We start from the raw sequence: 16,113 nt of genomic DNA on the forward strand, positions 1-16,113 counted from the left end.
TTTGTCTTTTTCTACTTGATCTTCCTGTTTTTACACAACCTTGCTATGTGTCCAAACTCTTGACAGTTATAAAATTTCAAATTTTCATTTAAAGATAAATTCTTAAAATTATTATAGGGCACCGATTTATTCTTCCTACATTCAAAACTCCTATGACCATATCCATTGCACTGATAGCAGACAACATTCATATCCCAGAGTGCATTAAATGGATTTCTACTTTCATAACTCATAGAGGGCTTATTGTTAATCTATAGTCAACTATTCTATGCCCAAATGTGTTACACCGGTAATAGTAACCATGAAAGTTAGAAACATACCAGCTAGGTTGCCTTGGTTCTGCAAAGGACTACCTCATCGGAGGTCTTCCCTTCATGTCGTTGACTCTAGTGAATCCTTCATGGTCAACTCTTGCATTTCTCCTTGGATTTGCATGTGTGGTCTCCGATTCATTGCTTATGTATTACCAATTTGTGTGGTGATTTCCAACAACATCTGTATATGTCTTTTTACTAGTATCCTTTCCTATAGTGAATGTCTTCTTTTCTTCACCTTCATTTGAAGAGGTGAAATTTATTTCTTTGTCGGATGTATCTTTGTTGTTTGAACTTTGACCTTCTTCAAAGCCTGAGCCATCGGTATCTTTGGATTTCTTCTGTTTTCTCAACATCTTCTCTAAGGCTTTAGTGTTGCCTTCATATTTGCTCCTTACTTTTATTTCTTCCTTACTTTCTTCAAGCTCCTTTTTGAGCTTCACTATTTCTGCTTTCAAATCTTGATGCTCTTTTTCCTTCTTCATGATCAGAGGATGTAACTTCACATATTCTCTTGGTTTCTTCCATCTGCAGTTTCAAGTCAGATATGACTTGACTGGACTCATCTAGGGATTGCTTCAAGAGACCTTGTTCATCTACTGCAGCATGCTTGACCTTCTTGAGTTCTCTTCTTGTTTTACTCAGTTCCTCAAGAGAACTTATAAGCTCTCCTTCTAAATCCACTTCAACCTCAATATCCTCTTCTTCCTCATCTTCACCAACTAGTTCATCAAGTGCCATAAAGAGATTCAATTTTCTATCATTCTCATGGTAGTCATCTTCCTGTGCACTTCCTTCATCTGTGTCATCATCCTCAATAGTATAGAGGTTGTTCTGCTTCTAGTAGCCTCTTCTTCCTTGCTAGTATACATTTATTTCTCTATCTTTGCCAACAGATTTTCTAAAATCTCTTGACTCATCTCCACCAGTTTCATTGTAAGGACATTTTGCAGCAAAGTGTCCAACCTTACCATAGTTGAAACATTTGAATGGTAGCTTTCCTTTATACTTGTCGGATCCTCTTTTAAGCTTTCTGACAAAGTTTGCTAGCTCTGCATCAGAGCCTTCACTGGATCCTTTATGAGTAGCTACTTCTTTTCCCTTTTGGGTGGTGTTGAACGATGCTTCTTTCCTTGAGGAAGCATCACCAGTCATTCTCATCTCATAGGTTGTCAGTGAGACAAATAGTTCATTCATTGAAAATATCTTCATATCCTTGGCTTCTTCTATGGCAGGAAACTTTGTATCATACTTAGGTGTAAGAGACCTAAGTACCTTCTTGACAAGGATCCCATCTACAACATCTTCTCCAAGTCATTTGATGGTATATACAGTTTCATCAAATCTGTGAAGGTAGTCTGCAATATTTTTATCATCCTTCATCTTGATGCCCTCAAGTTGGCCTCTTAGTGCTTGCAGCTTATCCTCTTTGACTTTTTCATCTCCTTCAAATAACCTCTGCATTTTATCCCAGGTTTCCTTGGCAGATGCATGGTGCATGACCTTGACAAACTCATTATTAGATAACCCACTAAAAATAGCATGTTTGGCCTTTGCATTGTTCTCATACTCCTTCTTGGCATCCAGATCAGTGGGAGGAATGCTAGGGACAACATACCAACTCTTGACAGACATCCACACATCAAAACCAAGGGAGGAAATATAGGACTCCATTCTTCTGCTCCAAAAGGCATAGTTGGATCCATCAAACATGGGGGCTTTTGAGGAAGAAGACTCATTTCTTGTCATTGTGTTCTAAGTCCAGAACCTACCCAAGGTTTAGAGATAACCGGGAACCTACACTCTGATACCAATTGTTGAACATAAAGTACCACTGAGAGGGGGGTGAATCAATGGTTCCTAAAACTCTTTTCTCTTTTAAGGTAACTTCAGAATATCGTTTGTTATCTTAAGCACTAAATAGTCAAACCAGTAAAGCAAATGGGGAGACCAAAGAAGGCAATCACACAAATGCACTCCACAACACCAAATGTACAAAAAAAACCCAATATGGGAAAAACCTCGGTGAGAAATGTTGTTGGAGACTATTGCTCCAATATAGCCTCACAAGTGAAACACTGAATTACAAAGATTTAGGACACCAACCCAAGGAGCACCAACCCCTGCACCAAGCTCCAACTTGGTGATGTATATTGAAATACATTTTTGATATAGTTATGGCTTCTTGTTGCAAATGAGTTCTACAATTCTTGATCAAATATGTTACTGTCGGTTGACAGTCCTCTCTTCTTCACTGGACCTCACACTATCGGTTGTGAGATTACTCTCTCTAATTCTTGGCCTCTCTTCTCTTTCTCTCTCACAGTCTCATAACTCACTATGTCACACTTGGATGTCGCCTTGTTTAGCCACACCTCATCGGTTTGCTTAACTGTTGGTCTTGCTACAGTTATACTGGTACTCAATCACTGTCGGTTAAACCCTCTCACCGGTTTGCTTGCTGACTCATTCTATTCTTTACTTAGAATAAATTCTAAGGGAGATGTTTCTTCTCTGCACTCAAGCTCTCTTCAATCTTCTTTTCCTTCTAAAGCATCAATCTATTCTGTTTTGAGCTCATGTATTTATATTCATGGATTCCCGCCAAGAATACATTCAAACACTGCCATGTTAGGTTTTCCTTTTCTAGCTCAATTTGAATCCCCTTTGATTCGATCTGCTTTTTCAGGGATATGATATTTATGACAACGTTCAATCACCAGTAGAACTTCGCATTCCAATGTGTGTTTTCTAAATCTAGAGGTTTGCACCATGCTTTTCTATTTTTCTCTGTCACTCACCATCAATGGCTTTGATGTTTCCTTCACCTAATAGGTACGAAGATCAAATCTTCTTGCAAGATCAGTGTGATTGTTTTTCTAGCTTGCCTTCCTCGAGCTGCAATCTTCTGACATCCTCTATGACTTAAGGGTTCCTCATTAAAGTTGACATGCTTCTAAATTTGTTACCTCGATGCACACTCCACTGACCTATTCAATACCTCCACCTGGCATCCAGCTATCATGCTTGTCGACATCCACCTTTGTTTGGATTCCTATGTCGTTTTGACATACTTTGTCGACCAAGGTTGACTACCGGTTTAGCTTATCTTACCAGTATGACCATCAACCATCCTTTTTGTTCTGTTCACTAGTTGTTGTGCCTTCATAACACACAAACAACCTTCATCCTGGTTTATGCCTTTCTGATAAGCCTTCTTTATCGATAGATGACCGAAGTCATGTGTACAGATAGCCTTCCTTTTGCCTGCTCACTCTCATGTGTATTGCCATCATATCGGTCACCCCTTCTTACTTACTGGTGACCTTGCCAAACTAGTTGACATCAATGACAACTTAATGCCAAGTTGCCAACAAAACCCTCCCCCTGCTCAAAAGCAACCATCCACACAAAATCGTACTGTGTCAGCTCTAACTGCAACTGTTGAAGCAACAACAGAACAAATTGAGAAACAATTGGAAGAGATTGAGAAGAAGAAGAGAGAGGTTAGGGCCTTGCACAAAGATTTATTAGAACTCCTTAAGAGGTCTACAATGCAAGATACCTTCAAGAATGTCTTCATCAATCATAATTTAAAGTGCAGAGATGCCATCACCACTGAAAGAGGGTGGGACATTTTTTACTATTTTTTATGGAAATAGAGAGAGACCTACACCTATATCAAATGCTTGGACACTAGACCTAGCAAAACTAGTGGTCCCCATATTTTTGTGGAACCATCTCTCATCAAGGAATTAGGGAAGCAGTATCATCCTAAGAGCATGATAGAAGAGAAAAGCCTATCGGTGTTACAAAAGAAGACTGAGAAAGATAGTGGAAAGTGCGAATGTGAAGGTTGATGAGAATCATGAGAAGCAAATCAGAGCATGCAGATATGAATCTAGTGATTAGGATGTTACTTAAAAGCAAGTGCAGACTCTAAGAATGAAACAGAGTGATCCGGAAGAGATAGTAGATCTGAATGCTATTAGCGGTGAAAAAGTTCAAGAGACTGAAAATCAGAACAATCAGAAGACCCCTAGGTATTTAATATTAAATCATTCAGAGAATCAGATTATTGGTGATAAAAATAAAGGTGTGATGACTAGGAGAAGAATTGCTACTGAAGAAACATGTTTGATTTTCAAAATGGAGCCTAAAGATGTTGCGGAAGCTTGTAAAGATTAAAATTGGGTAAAAGTTATGGAAGAAGAGTTAAATCAGATTGAGAAGAATAATATATGGGAACTTATTCCAAGACCTAAAGACAAGAATGTAATTGGTACTAAATGGGTGTTCCGGAATAAACTAAACGAAGATTGAGAAGTAGTTAGAAACAAAGCAAGACTGCTATGTAAAGGATATTCACAAATGGAAGGTATTGATTTTGAGGAGACTTTTTCTCCAATAGCTAGAATTGAATTTTTTTAGATTATTTCTTGCATATGATTCTCATAATAATTTCAAGGTATATCAGATGGATGTGAAGTCATCCTTTTTGAATGGTGAATTGGAAAAGGAAGTCTACATTGAGCAACCAGATGGATTTTAATTGACTGATGAAAAAGACATGGTATATAGATTGAAGAAAGCATTGTATGGACTCAATAGTTATAAGACTCTTACACACAATCTCTATCTCATGCACCTCACATATAGGAGATACAATACAAGAAATTGTCAAACGGTATTACAAAACCATGGGCTAAAACCACCCAATAAGGTGTAGCCGACCTTATCTCCCTTCTAGATGCCCTATGACGTGTTAAAACAGACATCAACACGTGTCCCTCCCTTTTACAGCTCATTTATGTGTCTAATACAAATTATATTTCCTATTTCAAGAGTACAAACTTTCGGAGGCCATAACTTGAGAACCGTGTTTGATTGACAAACCGTTTGAAGCGTCGAAAAGCTCGCAAAGTGCTCTATTGCCTCGTAAGTTGCTATGTCATTTACACCCACTTTTCAGGGCATTTTGGGTCCTCAAAATCAAATTTCAACCTTTCATTGGACCCCTCCAAAATGGAAAATTTAATATCTTCAAAACTATCTGTGATCTTGCGACGTAACTTTACTGAAATGCTTATCTAGCCAACCAGAAGCTTCAGGGAGAATTTTGCACCATTTTGTGCCCAAATGAAAACTTACTATAAATAGTAACCTTATGTAAATACAAGGTTGAGACACCATTTTCCCAACAAGGGGGAGTAGTCAGTATGTGATTCAGTTGTTCAGAATTGTTTGAGTGTGTATCTTAGGGGGAGAGAATAATGATTTGTATGTGTCTTTGGCATTGCTGTCAAAGGGGGAGAGAAGCATGTGAAAAACTGCCTTGTCTACCTCAGATAGAGAGCTATGTGTTGGCAATATGCTAGATTTGGTTAAGTGTTGTCATTGATGTCAACATTGTATCCCGATTGGAGGCTATCCCGGTTAGTCTTGGTGATCATCTTTATTTTGGCTATGATTCTAATCTGGTATGATCAGATCTCTGGAATTAGTTTTGGATGCTTACTTTGGATGGTTATTTGTTTGCCATATTCTGTTGGCTCATGTTTTGGTGCTCCGGTAACTATCGCTTATGTTCCCGGTACCGGTTAGCTTTACCAGTAAGTGATATTTGGTGTTTTGGTCAGACGATTGTGGTCTGACTTATGGAATCGGTTTCTATCATGTTGAAGGTGCTTCTTGATTATATTCCAAGTGTTTGGTGACTTTGCATTGGCTGGCGTGTTGTTATGGTGGTCCTATTTGGATCCGATTAGACTTTCTGTGTTACTTCACCAAGGGTTTCTACCGGTTGGTGAAGCGTGTTGGATTTTGGTCTTAGTGGAATTTCCGGCGGATGGAATTGTTTGGTTACTTGATTTAGGTCCATTCTATGTAATGTAAATCATAATATGGATTTGGTGATACCATGTAATGTAATTTTTGTTATTATGGGTTTATGGGTTTAGGGTTTAGTTGACCTTGTCAATACGGTTAATGATCTATATTTATAGGTGACTTATTCATGTAATTTATACAATGAATGAGATCGATCATTATGTCTACATTATCAAAGGAAGTTTTATGTGTGAATAAGTGATATATCATTCGGTGAAGATTTCTGTATTGTAGGACAAACATCTGTGCTTAACCAAAACCATATCAAGCATTAGGAGATGCTACTTTCACAGTTCATTCTTTCCGGATTGTAGTCCGATGTTTTTGTAAGTCGGTGAGACTTCTTTTTGTGATGAGAAATGAGCTCTAGGCGGTTGGCCTGATTGCAAGTGCAATCCCCATTCTAATTTCACATACTGCTGCAGAAGTATTATCTTATTGTGGGTAGGGTTTCCCACCGTGGTTTTTCTCTTTACTGGGTTTTCCATGTCAAAATATTGGTGTTGTATGTATTGTGCTTTCATATTCTATCCTTCATTGTGTTGGTTTCTTTATGCTCCGGTTTAATGGTTTTGATATGCATTAGTTTTGATTTCTGATGGTAAATTAATTCACACCCCCCCCCCCCCCCCCCCCTCTCAGTTTACTCCTGGTATCAGATTTGTCTAACACTATGTCTGCATGATCTCTGGGGGAGATTGCTGGAGTTGATTTCTTTCTTTGCATTGATTATTTTTCACATTCATATGTTGCCATCAATGCTAAAGGGGGATATTGTTGGCTATTAGAGTTGTTGAAATGTGTTGTTGTCATTGATGTCAATATATTCTTGTGTTTCTTGTGCTTCAGACATTGCAGATTTGTTGATGCGGATTAATGGATTTTGATAAATTTATCTATAGGTGTTACAGTATGAGTTTCAGTGTTCTGGAAGGTGATTTGATCGAGTTATGTGATCTGGTGTGGTGATTGGTTTTATTGTTGGTTTTGTATTGCAGAATTGAGATTTCATGTTTCTATTTCTCTGGAATTGATTCATTATGTTGATAGGATTTTGGAGAGTGTTTGGGATTTTCTTGTGTGTCCTCAGTTTGGGTAGTTCATAATTTAGAACTTTGCAAACGTATCTTTCAGTTTGTTGTTGGTGTTCTTGAGCTCTGGTGATGGAATGATGATGATTTTTGTTATCTGAGTTGTTGCGGTTATTGCAGTGGAATTCATGTTGCTTGTTGATAATCTCTTATCATGTTCTATGTGTTTTGGTGGTCCGCATTAATGATGGTGTGCATTATTGAATATTTTATTGGTTCAGTGGTATTCTTCATGTTATACGACTTTCTGGGTGACCTGATGGTTCTTGCGTGTTACATATTATCTTGGCAAGATATTCAGTGGTGTTGCATGTTTGAGGATTTTATTTGGGTCCATGCTATGTCCTTACCGACATTGTATTGTCTGCATATTGATTTATGTATAGTGTGATGTAATTTTGAAATTAGGTCTTATGTGTTGAGCCAACCTTGAGGTTAAGGTTGATGATTTGTATAAATACATGTAATATTCATTTGAGAGATGTGATTTTCATGTGAAAATATTGTTTTAATCCTTCAATAGAAAATGAGATAAGCGTAGAAGTGCAAAAGAGTGTGCAGAAATGTGTGGAGTAGAGTTTGAGTATGTGTGCTTAACTAGAACTGTAATCAGGCAATTGGAGATGTTATTCTTTCAGTTCATGTAATCCAAATTGTTGTTCAATCTTTGTAAGGCAATTATTCTTCCCAGGGTTGTAGCCCTTTGTTGTTTTTTAGTAGTGAGCTCTAGGCAGTGTTCTTGAATGCATGTGCATTACCCATTGTAATATTTACACATACTACTGCAAAGTATTATCATATTATGGGTAGGTTCCCACCGTGGTTTTTCCCTTGACCGGGTTTTCCAGCTCAAAAATCCATGTGTTATGTGTGTTGTTGAAGTGGTGTTTATCTTTGTTCTTGTTGTTATTGATCAGATCTATAGTAAGGTTAGTTTGGTTAAGTTTGGTGAAAATTGATTCATCGCCCCCCCACCCCACACCCCCCTCCACCCCCTACCCCCTCTCAGTTTTCCTGCATTGTTGTTGCCAACAACTTGAACCCCTTAAGTAAACACCATTGTATTAGGGACAACACAATCAAATTGAATCCAAAATGAATCCTAAAGATAATGTAATAGAGTGTAGGATATAAAAAGTAAAAAAGAATTGAGCAATCCAATTTGAGAGTGAAAATTTTAAAACACTTTAAAAAAATTTAAACCTCTTTATCAAAATCTAAAATGAGATCTTAGAATATGCATAATTGCTTGTCTTTATTGCTATAGTAAAATAATATTCTTAATTAATATATAGCTATTGTGATAAATACAACTGCAAATTTAGTCGTGAAGACTGCATAAAATGTTGTTGAAAATTTTGTAGCATGCAATGGTTGAGATTACAATAGCATAACAATATAAGACCTCATTAACTTATTATATATATATATATAAACAATAGCTTGACAATATAAGATCCCATTAACTTATCAAAATCTAAAACAAGATCTACACACACACACACACACACAACTTAGAAGTAATTTACTCAACTTTATCAACTTAGAAACCGTAATACAAGTCCAAGAACCACCATTTGAAATTCCAATAATAGATGCCACTTATAAGATTCAAAAATAGATCTATCTTGAAAATCAAATGACCTCGTCATTATAACACAACCCATTGACATAATTGTTTGTGCTTTTAATTATAATAGTTATATTATATTTCAAATCAAATTTTTAAATAATATAAAATAAATAAAAATCATAACAGATATCCAACATACTAGATACACATTTAAGCATGTAAATAAATTATGTAAAAAATAATTTCATCGTAAAGTGGAGATTTAAACCCATGCCATAAGGTGGTCTTGTGTTTGGGTTTTGGAGTAATGAGCATTAATTTCAAGCTTTGAAAGATTGCAGAAAAAGTGAAGCAATTTTACAGCCTTATCATTATTACTGATACTGATAATCTCTTACGACAGCAAAGCTGCTGCATTTTAAAATGTCATAGGGGGGTGTCTTCTGGTATAATTCAATCGATTTACGTGGCGAAGCATTGTGTAAGATATAATAAAAGTAAGAGAAAGAAACACGACAGTGAATTTCATCAATGAATTGCACCAGTAGTTTTGTGAATCTAATGAATTGCTTGTCCTTCTTATGTATGATGGGTATTTCAACTTTCAGTCTTCCACTGATTACCACTGCATGTTTTTCACACTCCATTTACAATCCTAAAATGTCATTGTCATCCGTGTTTCAACTCTCAGTGTTGGTTTTTAAAAGCTGGCAATCCTCCATGGATTACCTAGGAAGGTTTCGAAAGGGTATAAAAAACCTGAGAGCGAAAATGCTCCCAGGCTTATCATTTGCCGTATCTTTGTGGTAGACTCGGACTGAATAATACTGCACATTTTTCGCACTCATAAAATGTCATTGCTATCCGCTACTTGTCTTAATCTCATAGCATTATGTTGAAGGGGAAGTTACACATTCCGCTTACCACACACAACTTCCCTGAAGACTACTCTACATATCTTCAAATATTGCAGACCTGCAATCTTAAGAACGCGCTTTCACAAGGGAAGAAAGTCCACTCTTACATCGCTCACAGGTCATTTGTAACTGTTGCAAACCCAACTTTTCATAATAAGCTTATTTACATGTATGTCAAGTGTGGAAGTTTGGATGATGCTCGTACAGTGTTTGACCAAATGAACGAACGAGACAGCGTCTCATGGAATACGATTATTGCAGCGTACAGAAGACATGGGTATCCTCATGAGGCAGTCACACTGTTTTACCAAATGCAACGAGCAGGTCTCCAACCCGATCAGTTTACATTTGCCAGCGTTATCCCAGCCTGTGCCAAAATGGGAGCTTTGGAACAAGGGATGGACATCCATCAAAGCATAGAGGATAAGGGAATTTTGTCAGATGTTGTTGTTGCAAGTGCCCTGGTAGACATGTATGCAAAATGTGGAAGTCTAGACAAGGCGCGTGAATTGTTTGACACAATGCCTCAAAGAGATGTTTTCTCGTGGACTTCGATGATTGCAGGATATGCACAAAATGGATTTATCGTTCAGGCTTTAGATACTTTCAGACAAATGCAATTGGCAGGTGTAAAACCAAATTCCACAACCTTTTCCAGCATCCTCCCAGCCTGTGCTAAAATGGGAGATTTGGAACAGGGTATGGCCATCCATAATAGCGTTAACGAAGGGGAATTTTTTTCAGATGTTGTAGTTGCAACTGCCCTGATAGACATGTATGCAAAATGTGGAAGCATACACAAGGCACGAGAACTGTTTGACAGAATGGCTAAAAGAAATGTGGTTTCGTGTAATGCCATGATTGCAGCGTATGCACAAAATGGATATATTGAAAATGCTTTCGACACTTTTAAGCAAATGCAATTGACAACTGTAAAGCCAAATTCCACAACTTTTGCTAGCATCCTTCCTGTCTGTGCCAAAATGGGAGCTTTGGAACAGGGTATAGACATTCATCGAAGCATAATGGAAGGAGGATTTGTGTCGGATATTGTAGCTGGAAATGCTTTAGTAGACATGTATGCAAAATGCGGAAGCATAAACAAGGCATTTGAAGTATTTAACAGAATGCCTCAAAGAAATGTAGTCTCATGGACTGCAATAATTGCAGGATGCGCACAAAATGGATTTTTTGAAAAGGCTTTAGAAACTTTCAAGCAAATGATATTGGCAGGTGTTAAACCAGATTCAACAACCTTTGCTAGCATCCTCCCTGCCTGTGCTAAAATGGGAGCTTTGGAACAGGGTACAAACATCCATCAAAGTATAATGGAAGCAGGATTTTTGTCTGATACTGTAATTGGAAATGCTCTGGTAGACATGTATGCAAAATGTGGAAGCATAGACAAGGCACAAGGACTGTTTGACATAATGCCTCAAAGAAACGTGGTCTCATGGAATGCCATGATTGTAGGATATGCACACAATGGTTTTGTTGAAAAGGCTCTAGAAACTTTCAAGCAAATGCAATCGGTAGGTGTAAAGCCAGATTCCACAACCTTTGCCAGCATCCTCTCTGCTTGTGCCAAAATGGGAGCTTTGGAGCAGGGTATGGACATCCATCAAAGCATAGTTGAAGGGGGGACTTTGTCAGATATCATAGTTGCAAATGCTCTAGTAGACATGTACGCAAAATGTGGAAGCATAGACAAGGCACGTGAACTGTTTAATAGAATGCCTCAAAGAAATGTGGTCTCATGGAATGCCATAATTTCAGGGTATGCACAAAATGGATTTGTTGAGAAGGCTTTAGAAACTTTCAAGCACATACAATTGGCAGGCTTAAAGGCAAATTCCACAACCTTCTCCAGCATCCTTTCTGCCTGTGCCAAAATGGGAGCTTTGGAACAGGGCATAGTCATCCATCAAAGCATAGAGGAAGGGGGATTTTCGTCAGATGTTGTAGTTGTGACTGCCCTCGTAGACATGTATGCAAAATGTGTAAGCATAGACAAGGCACGTAAAATGTTTGACAGAATGCCTCAAAGAAATGTGTTCTCATGGAATACAATGATTGCAGGATATGCACAAAATGGATATGTTGAAAATGCTTTAGAAACTTTCAAGCAAATGCAATTTGCAGGTGTAAAGCCAATTTCCTCAACCTTTGCCAGCGTACTCCCTGCCTGTGCCAAAATGGGAGCTTTGGAACAGGGTACGAACATTCATCAAAGTATAATAGAAGGGGGCTTTTTGTCAGATATTATTGTTGAAAATGCTCTGATAAACTTGTATGCAAAATGTGGAAGCATACACAAGGCACGTCAACTGTTTGAGAGAATGCCACAAAGAGATGTCATCTCATGGAATGCAATGATTACAGGATATGCACAAAATGGGCTTTGCGAGGATGCTCTCAAAATCTTTGAATTAATGAAGCACTTTGGAACATATCCTGACATTGTAAGCTTTGCTTGTGTTCTATGTGCATGCAGCCATGCAGGTTTATTGCATGAAGGCTGTATATACTTCAATCAAATGAGTAACTCCTATTGCATTGCACCTACAGTTGATCATTATGTGTGCATGGTTGACCTTCTTGGCCGTGCTGGCTATCTTGAGGACACCCTAAACTTTATCATTAAGATGCCAGTTAAACCTGTGGTAGTTGTGTGGATGTGTTTTCTTGGTGCCTGTAGATCACATATGAATATAGGCTTAGGAGTATTTACAGCGACTCTGCTTTTTGATTTAAATCCAAAAAATGCTGCAGCTTATGTTCTTCTCTCAAACATCTATGCAGAGGTTTGTAGATGGGGTGAAGTGCAAATGGTAAGGAGATTGATGAAAGATAGAGGAATTAAAAAGATACCTGGATGCAGTTGGATTGAAAGCCATAAAATGGTGCATACTTTTTGTGCAGGAGACAGATCACATCCACAGACACAGGATATCTATGCAAAGTTAGAGAAATTGGCTTGGGAGATGAAGGCAGCAGGGTATTTTTCAGATTCAAGACATTTACTTAATGATGTGGAAGAGGAGGAAAAAGAAGTATTTCTTTTCCACCATAGTGAAAAGTTGGCTATTGCATTTGGTTTGTTAAACATGCCACCTGGAACAACTATTAGAGTTGTCAAGAACCTTCGGGTATGTGCTGATTGCCATACAGCAACAAAATTTATTTCCAAGATTGTTGGAAGAGAAATTGTTTTGAGAGATGCAAACCGTTTCCATCATTTCAAACGGGGAGAATGTTCTTGTGGAGATTATTGGTGATGCCAAATGGAGCAATCTGAAAAATAGGCTTGCACTACAATAATGTACCCCATGTTAGACCTACAGTAATAATGAAGGGACAAGATTTAATTTTAGGTTTCTAAAAAGTTGTGCTTTTTTTGTTTTGTTTTTTTAATATTTGGCAATCTAGATCATGATGTTGGCTGTCTAAAATTAGATGCATAGAATGTGAGGCAAATCACCGCTTATATATATTATTGGGGTATTTGCTAAAGATCTGTTTAATGATAACATGGGCATTCCATTGAATTGTCTTCAGGAAACCTGCATATATGAAATGAAAAGCTGGAAGAGGAAGTGGAGATTAGGGAAAAAACAACAGGCGAGAAACACTCTAGTAAATGGAAAGATGCTTGACCAGAAATGGAAGAGAAGAGCTCACAACCAATCCTTTCCATATTTAAGAGTTCATTTGTTTGGATAAATTGTATTATGTTTTTGAGGAAAAAAGGGGCAGCAGACAAGGGCAGTGTTGGGGATTCAAGATCGGATGAGAACATGAACATGCCTATATTTATATAGATATATACAAAGGAGAATATTAAGTGTATTTATTTATCTCCATGTTGGTTTTATTTCTTCCCTATTCATTACATTTATATAGTTATTGATATTTATTTTTACTTGTATATTATTACAAGTATATTTATATCTATATATAATTATATTTTCCCTTGTAGATATCCCTATAAATACAGGCATTTGCCTCACTATGAAATGGATTGTAAGAGGATCGAGGGTGACACTCCTTGGAAACACCTTGTGTGACACTACATTTAAACCGCTACTGTTGAACGCTCTTGGGATTTGATCAGCTGGAAAGATGAGATTCTTCTTGCCCCTATTATAAGACTCAAGGATTTGCCACCTTCAACTCCATTTGGAGAGCTTGGCAAACTACTTCAAAAAATCAACTTGGTATGATCAGAGCTTAAGCCATTGTTTGAGTTTCTTGTTCTTCCATTTGGTGGAACTGTCTTGTCCAACAAGACAATAGTCTTCTTGCTAGTATTAAGAATCTCAAGGCTAGACATCTCTTTAAAAAAGGCATTCAAGTTTTTCAAGACTTATGGGACCCTTCAACTTTTAACTGGAAAACATGGCAGTAGCTTAAGTCTTAGTTTAGTCTTACCTCAACTTAATAGGTCCCCAATCCAAAAAATCCAACATTTGGTTAAACTTGAGTTGACTTCTCTTCTATCCACGCCGTGTCATGATAACTTCCTCAAAGTTTGGACGGCCCAACAATAAAAAAATTTGAATTTTCCTTCTCAGGTCTGTGTATAAACAGCTCCTCCCATTCATTCCCTTATCTCACCAACTAAACCTCAAATGGTACTGCAAGTACAATAGATTGAGATGGAACAAATTAAGCTCTTTAATCTGGAAATCTAAAGTCGATGCCTAAGCTTAGTTGGTGGCTTGTAAAATTCTCCATGTTTAAGTCCCTATTGACGATCAGCTCACATTCATTTCGCCACCTCCTTCCTACCCCTTTTGCCACAAAAAAGAAACTATCAAGCATGCATTTTGTTTCTTCCCCCATGCTCAACATCTTTGGGACCTTCTCTTCTCCATCTTCCCTTCATTGTTTCCTCAAACTTGGCCTTGGAGAACTGCTCTTCTTGTTCTCTTCCCATATCACAACATTTTTACTCATACCTTCATACACATCACCCTTAAGCATATTTGGAGATTTGATGTATGGCTGCCTTCCCTCATACTTTCCATTCTCTTCAATCTGAAGCCATGATTATATGTGCAAACTTCTTTTTACAGACCCTTATTCTGCAATCTACTCTCGAGGCTAATTCCGATCTCAAGAAGGCTTTAGATGATTCGCAGGTTCAACTCAAAGCTTTTGAGGAAAATTTTAAAATGCAAAACTTCCAAATTGACAACAAGATTATCCAAAAGTTACAAATGATGTGGTTGAGACCGAGGATGCTTCTGTTGATTTGAATCATTGTTTTCATTAGTAATGGCCGAGACCTCATTAATCTCTCCCACCTTATTGTTGGGAGCAGCCTTTAGTAGGTCTTTGAATTGACTGTTTGAATTTTTTTTCTGTTTGTATTGAGCTGTTTGTTGTTTCCTATTTAGCTGCTGAGCAGCAATCTTTAATGTAAAAGTTTATTGAATTACCAATTTCTTAATTCAATAAAAAATAGGCATGCGCATGCCCTCATTTGAGCTTTGCTGCATCTTCAATCCCCCACTTTTTTTTTCTCTCTCTTGTTCTCTTTCCCTATTCTTTTATTCACTCACTCTTTGAGCTTGTTGCTCTCATCATTTTCTTGTTCTTTAGTTGTCTAGTTTAGTCTTGCATAGTTTGTTCCTTCTTCCATCATCTCATTAGTTCATGTTTTCTCACTCTTACTCCCCTCTTCATTTTTTATGCTTTCTCCTAGAGTGTTCTCATTATTTGGTTTCCTCCTTTTCATTTTTTTCTTTCATATATTTTTCTCTCCTCTCCCTCCTTTTTAACTTTTATGTTTTTGTGTTATTATTTAATTTGTGCTTCATGTCCTTCTACTCTAGGTTCTTTATTTTTTGTGTCACCCTTTCTTTCATGTATTTAGTTATCTTGTTCTATTGCCATACCACCACTTCCTTCTCTAGCTATTTCATCTTGAAGATAATGGTGGAGTATGATCTGAAACATTAATGATAAAATAAATTCACAAATCAAATCCAAAAAGATTACCGAGCTAACTCTATTGTCATTAATATAAAATATTATAAAATAATTTCATATATTACAATATAAAAGTGAGAATTGGTAGTTGATTCTTTAAATCATGGGATATATGTGTCACCACCAACTAAATTTATTATCAAGGAAATCAACAAAATCTAGGGCTATAGGATAGATCAAAATTTAGGTAATAAAGAATGCTAATGTCACAAATATGGGGAAATATCTACCATGCACTCACATTCTTTTTTTAGTTGACTGTAAAAACTCACATTGTAAATTAAAAGAAGTATGATCTACATAAATAGCACAAAGTTTAGTTAGAGTGTGCA

General features: G+C 37.2%; 1 protein-coding gene across 1 annotated transcript; it reads left to right on the forward strand.

The window, feature by feature from the left end:
• Positions 1-9,306: 9,306 nt before the first annotated feature.
• LOC131047658 (pentatricopeptide repeat-containing protein At3g24000, mitochondrial-like) lies at positions 9,307-13,137 on the forward strand. Its single transcript, XM_057981455.2, has one exon. The coding sequence runs from the start codon at positions 9,760-9,762 to the stop codon at positions 13,060-13,062; it is 3,303 nt and encodes a 1,100-aa protein (XP_057837438.2). The 5' UTR covers positions 9,307-9,759; the 3' UTR covers positions 13,063-13,137.
• Positions 13,138-16,113: the final 2,976 nt, after the last annotated feature.

The sequence above is a fragment of the Cryptomeria japonica genome, chromosome 10, assembly GCF_030272615.1.
Source record: "Cryptomeria japonica chromosome 10, Sugi_1.0, whole genome shotgun sequence".
Taxonomy (NCBI): domain Eukaryota; kingdom Viridiplantae; phylum Streptophyta; class Pinopsida; order Cupressales; family Cupressaceae; genus Cryptomeria; species Cryptomeria japonica.

Coding starts and splice junctions, on each gene's coding strand:
- LOC131047658 (XM_057981455.2), top strand. CDS start 9,760: ATGTTGAAGGGGAAGTTACACATTCCGCTTACCACACACAACTTCCCT.